This window comes from Formica exsecta, unplaced genomic scaffold (genome assembly GCF_003651465.1).
Source record: "Formica exsecta isolate Colony F162 unplaced genomic scaffold, ASM365146v1 scaffold451, whole genome shotgun sequence".
NCBI classification, from domain to species: Eukaryota; Metazoa; Arthropoda; class Insecta; order Hymenoptera; family Formicidae; genus Formica; species Formica exsecta.
The window spans coordinates 491,331-497,654 of NW_021851748.1; the positions used below are offsets into that span (position 1 = coordinate 491,331).

The 6,324-nt window shown below is 30.1% G+C and overlaps 2 protein-coding genes across 3 annotated transcripts in view; both read left to right on the top strand.

The window, feature by feature from the left end:
- LOC115240795 (cytochrome P450 4g15-like) overlaps window positions 1–2,762 on the top strand; it is a 4,632-nt gene extending 1,870 nt beyond the window's left edge. The window contains exons 3-7 of the mRNA XM_029816156.1: window positions 149–260; window positions 339–407; window positions 1,192–1,369; window positions 2,043–2,219; window positions 2,289–2,762. Coding sequence (XP_029672016.1) covers window positions 149–260; window positions 339–407; window positions 1,192–1,369; window positions 2,043–2,219; window positions 2,289–2,461 — 709 coding nt within the window. The 3' untranslated portion in view covers window positions 2,462–2,762. The remainder of the gene's footprint in view (window positions 1–148; window positions 261–338; window positions 408–1,191; window positions 1,370–2,042; window positions 2,220–2,288) is intronic.
- A 1,549-nt stretch (window positions 2,763–4,311) lies between these two features.
- LOC115240824 (protein lifeguard 1) overlaps window positions 4,312–6,324 on the top strand; it is a 6,815-nt gene continuing 4,802 nt past the window's right edge. The window contains exon 1 of one of the 2 annotated variants that reach the window (XM_029816207.1): window positions 4,312–4,543. The gene's annotated coding sequence lies outside the window, so the exon portion shown is untranslated. The remainder of the gene's footprint in view (window positions 4,544–6,324) is intronic. The other variant, XM_029816208.1, reaches the window with a different exon arrangement.

Below are 6,324 nucleotides of genomic sequence, written 5' to 3' on the forward strand. Positions count from 1 at the left end.
ATTAATTTTTGTGATAATATATATAAAATATAAAGTCTGATATGATACATTATATATATCATAAAAATGAGAAAGTAATTAACATACTCATGCTAATTTATATGTATAAACAAACACATATTATTTTATTTTTTCGTTTTTTAAATAAAATAGATAAAACGCTTTATGATATTCTGATGGGATCATCTCAAAAAGAAAAATTCGTGCAAGATGATTTCACGAAGGTGCTTTATAATAACACAATTTTCATGTTATTAGCGGTATGTATAAAGTATCTCTTTACATATGATTATATATGTGTTTATATATAAACAAATAAATAAATGAAATTTTTACAGACCAGTGAAACAAACGCTATCACTTTGAATTTTTTGACCTTTGTATTAGCAAATTTCTCAGAGATACAAGTATGTATATATATTAAATTCAATCATAAACGATTTATTTGCTCATTTAAAAAATGATACGTTGTAGATTATATATATAGTTCTACAATAAATATAGAAATTATATTTTTTGAGCAATAATTAAGAATCACATTTCTGAATAAATTTTATTATTGTAATAATAACTTGCTCAGAGTCATCTTTTTATATATTGGATAAGAGTCTATACAGACGGATTTGCATAGTCACATAAACATATGCGAAATGAAATTGATTGGTTCCTTTTCTTATGCATTTGCTTATGGACCAATCAATTTCTTCATGCATATGTTTATGTGAATTTGCAAATCCGTCTGGATAAGTCCTACTTATGCACTATAGTCACTATAGAAGCAATCTCACAAATTTCAATGGTCTTTATTTATATTATCAAGGCTCTGGTTCTGAGTAACTTTCAAAAAGTTTTCTGAGTAACATTCAAAAAGCTGTCGCTCGTTGTTTATTAAAAAGTTATTAACAAAATAAATTTAATGAATAGAATACAATTTTCACAAAGCAAGCATTATTTTAACAGGCGAGCAAGTGGGTTAAATAATAACTTTGTGTTTCATGTTTTAATTAAGGTTAATATTTTAATGAAACCATACAAGAATATTTACTTCACATATGTATATCATCATCAACATTTCGATAACAGAATAAAGTAATTTTGTAAATGTAATTAATAAGATTCCATCTTATAGTATATGTATATTGTATGTATTTATATTTATATAATTAAACATTTTATTTAATTTTATAAAAGGAAAAAGTGTATAAAGAATTATTGGAAATTTACGGAACCAAAACTCCAAAAGCAACCCCAATAAAATACGAAGATTTACAACGTATGAATTATTTGGAAAATGTTATCAAGGAAACTATGAGATTATTTCCTGTTGTTCCGCTAATTGCGCGAGAACTAACTGAGGATTTAAACATAGGTTTGTAAATATAAACATGTCGTTATTATACAGGGTGTCCCAGAATTCGCGGACACGGAATGCACTGCGTGATTATTCGTGCCAAAAGAAACAACTTTTTTTTGTTGTACACTGTTTTACTATTTCGCTAAAAATTTTATAAGAACTGTGCATAATATCTAAATATCGCTATTTTGAATAAAACACTTTATAAAAAAACATTTTCTAATTGATATCACCAAAGCAACGACTGAAAGTAAAATAAGTAGATTAGATAAAAAAGTGATATTATTGCCTATCTTTAATTTTTTTGAAGTTTATTTTGATTATGAATCATGACCAAATTAAGAACAATATTTAAAGATATAGATATCAAAACATGAATTTATCCTCATTCAACTTTAGAAAATTTTGTTTAAAAAAACTGTATTTTATCATTTTATTAAATATTATTAATAATTAAGGCTATTTAGAAATACAAAAGGAATGATTTTTAAAATTATCAAAGTTTAACAAAGAAAAATTTAAGAAAGCCATTTTATCTTTTAATACAAAATAACGTTTTGTAAATTAAATATACATCTGCTTGAAAATAAAATATAACTTAATTTATACTATTCTTATTGCTTTATTTATGAGCTAATTATCATGCTGGTATTATAATAACATTAAAATGCAAAAATATATGTTTTAGGAGAGATTATCTTACCCAAAGGCGCTGATGTTATTCTACAATTAATGACGATGCACCGAAACGAAAAGTATTGGCCCAATCCGTTAGTATTCGATCCGGACAGATTCCTTCCTGAAAATATAGGAACGTCTAATTCATCTTACATGCCGTTTAGTTTAGGACCCAGAAATTGTATAGGTAAGAACAAACAAATTACATAACATGCAGTATAAAATTAATTTGCATGTGATTGATAAACTTTTGCAGGTATGGAATATGCAATGATTTCGTTGAAAGTTTTTCTATCAACTTTGGTACGAACATTCGTATTTAAAATAGATAAAAGCATTCCGATAGATGAAATTAAATTTAATTATGGCGTGATGCTAAATTTTGCTGAACCTATAAAAATCAGAATTGAAAAACGAGATCTAGATTGAAACAGTCTAGGAATATACTTGTTGAAAGATATTCTAATATTTTTTTGTACTATGATGTTTCTCTTGTATATAAAGTACTATATATATGTATAATATAGTAAACAAAGAAGAGCATATATCTATAACTGTACTATACAATATTTGAATGCAATTTGAATACAATTTTGAATATTTTGTAATACGTAAGATATTAGATAAGGTATTAGATCGTAGTTTGAATTTTTTGCATATTATAAAAAGTTCTATATTGCTCTTCAACGGATTATAGCAACTAATATTTTTTGTCATACATAAAAAAATATACATATATATGTATAACTTTATATAATATCATGTAAAGAAAATAACAAAATAACAAAATAAAAAGCGTAAATTATTTAAATCTTTTCTGTTTCACACACACAACAATCTTCAGTCTTCAATTAAAAAAACATCAAATATATTTAGTTTATTCTAAATAGAATTAATAATAATTAATTAATAATAGAATTTATTCAGAAATGTGTTTCTTTGTTAAACTTTGATAATTTTAAAAATCATTTCTTTTGTATTTCTAAATAGCCTTAATTTTTAATAATTTTTTAAAACATGATAAAATACAGTTTTTTTAAACAAAATTTTCTAAAGTTGAATGGAGAAAAATTCATGTTTTGATATCTATATACACACACACACACACACACACGCGCATATACATAAAAATATTTCAATCATAATTTATTATCGCTGTAGTATATACTGGAATGACAAAACATCACGCACAGCTAATAAAACATTGATAAATCCATAATATTTTGTCCGCAATTTTGATCCACAATTATAAATCTAGCACGGGCATGCACCAACCGGCTGTTTTACCGTGGCATTGAAAAGTGAATCTGGCCATGTAGTTTCGCCGTCTCTAAAATGGATCTAGTTGACGCTACTGTACTAGCTAGAAAAAGCGTCTTATGAAAAATGGCCGCGTGACCTCTCTCAGGTTTCTCTCTTTCCGCATCTACTTTTCCTTTTCGACATTGCCATGGTGTGTTCAGAAATCCTACTCATGGAGTAGAATAAGGGCCAATTTCACCAAGCTCGGTTAGATTAACCGACGGTTAAAATTAGCAGGGTTTCAACTGAAATGATAAGAATGCTTGGTTTTCCTTCACCTCTATTTTCTGTTGGCCACCCTGCTAGGTTTAACCGTCGGTTAATCTAACCGGACTTGGTGAAATTGGCCCTTATATTGAATTGACTAACCAGGACAAAAACAAATTTTGTTCCTATCATTTGATGTTTCTTCATGCTATTTATAAATTATAGATCAAGAATATATAATGATAATTATATAATAATTATAAATCAAGAAACGGGAATTTACGGTTTAATTAATATGCTTTTTGTTAATAGCACGTAATATTTTTTTATTCTAATATATAAATAGCGATATTAGATAATAATAATTAAATATAATTAAAGTTAATAAAGTTATTATTGCAATATTTTTATATTTTTAAAAAATATGCGCATTAAATATGTAAATCTTATAGTTTTCACACGATCGACGTGGATGCTTATCTTTTATAGCGTTTTCAAATGAAGCAGGTTAATCGACCCAAGATTGATCAATGACGTCATTGCATCGTCTCTGCCAATTAAAGACTTGAATTCATAGTAAAATAGTGATTAATTGAATGGATGGATTAAAACCCATTCATTCAAAAACGCTATTAAATTGCCTGATCACCGGAAAATGACCGAAAATCATCAGCTGGGAATTCGGGGATTTTCACGCGCGATAAACGGAGGATCTGAGGTCTGTAATAAGGACACAAACACGCAGGCGCTCGGCACATGAACACGACACTCCCCAGAAGACCGGCGACTGGCCCGCTTCGTATTGTTGGGATTCGGCGGTGCACTTCAGTCCTCAGTCGGGTGTTTGTTTGTAACGAGCGCGCAAAGTGTGTCACTTGCGGCTGGTTGCGTCGTTCGCGCATCATATAGCGATCGAGTGAATAACAGTTGTTTTTCTCGCGCATCACTGTGTGCTGCTATACTGCTGCTAACCAAAGGATCCGTTCCGCGCGAAGTAACGAGGTAAATAATACACCGCATCGCAATATTCGTGCGCCGCATTCGGGAAAAACGCTATTATCGATTGCAACTATTTCCAGAAAGTACGGATGACGTATAGAAACGACATACATATTTTTTGCGTTCCTTCGCTCGCGAGTCTTGCTAACGACAGCTGATATTGCACGCGCGTAATTGCATGCAAGTTTGTCGTTCACGGACTCGATGTTATTGCGCGAAGGTTTCCGGGAGAAAGCGCCATTTCTTATGTTAGTCATCACTCGACGGGGCGGGAGGGGGGGGGGGGGGGAGGGAGGAGGACTATAATCAGGCGGATAGATTTCCGCGGCTCGATAATACTCGTGACCTTGCTATCGCAAAAAGTCGATTGAGTAAAACGGCGTCTGGCAACGCCATTGGAAATTCGAAACATTTAAATCTTTAGATTTTCCGGGAGGAGCGTTAGTCGTTTTGTATTTTTTTTTTTTTTTTCCATATCACTTGTCATTGCGTCAGTGGTCTAGTTACCACCGAAGTATTAATTCGCATCTAGCGCGGCGTAGGACCGCGATTTCCACCGAAGTCATCGGTCCGATTCTGTTTCGGTGCGCATCGAATTTAACGTTTCCATCTAAATGTCGCGCATACATGCATTCGTATATTTTTCCGAGAAGATGAGTTTTGATGAGATGTAGATAGATATTCAAATAGATTATCGTTGATGTCATACACAAAGGCGGTTATCGCGACAAGATATCGTTTATTCGAGAAAAAAACAACGTTATACTTTTATATGCTTTTATATGCTTTTATATACTTTTATATACTTTTAATTATATTGACAAAGAAAGAGGAGAACGATACACATGCGCGTTAAGAGCACGCATCGAATGCGTTGTAATAATTATAAAGTATTCGATAATTACACATTCATCTGTTCTTGCTCTACGACTAATATTAACGTAATTAATATTTTCGCGGAAAAAACTAATCGTCCTTACCATCGTTCACAAACGTTAAACTACAGTTTCTTACAAAATGTAATACTCATCGTATATGTATTAGATGCATTTTTTTCTTATTATTCTTACAAGATAACGTGAATGTAAATTAACGTATTGTTTTATTCAATTAGAAATTATTATGTATTAATTTTTTGCGAATTTTTCAATTATTAATAATTGGGTCAAATTGAGTTATTTATATTATTTCTTTGGAAGATTATTTAATGCTACGAGATAAGATTGCGAGATAGGGCTGCTAGATTTTTTGTAGCCAGTTATACATGAGCCAAAATAGTTCTCCATCTTTTAAGGCAAGTATATGGGTATTTTTCAGCACATTATACAGATGACACACCATATAATTGGCTATCAAACTACTTGGCGTCGCGACACTCCGCTTAAAAAAATTCTTTATTTGGATAGCTAATCGTATGATACTGTGTTACATTGTGTTATCTGTGTAACTTGCTGGAAAACATATATCTTTTCAAATGTTGACCCATGAGTCAGTTGGCTCATTGAGTCGAAAAAAGTGGGATATTAATCTTCTTTAATTTTATAATGTATCTAACATTGTATCTGTATTTTGTTGTCGTTTAAGAACTCTTTTTTTTTATGTAGGAAAAAAATATTAAAAAATAATAATGATATTGATAAGTTAGCAAGCTTAGAATTGCAAGTATGTATATAAAAATTGTGACAAATAATATTCTTACAAGAATGAATAAGAGACACATATTTTAATATAATTAATATATTTATATCTAAATGATTGTTGATATTAATATTATGTTTATAATT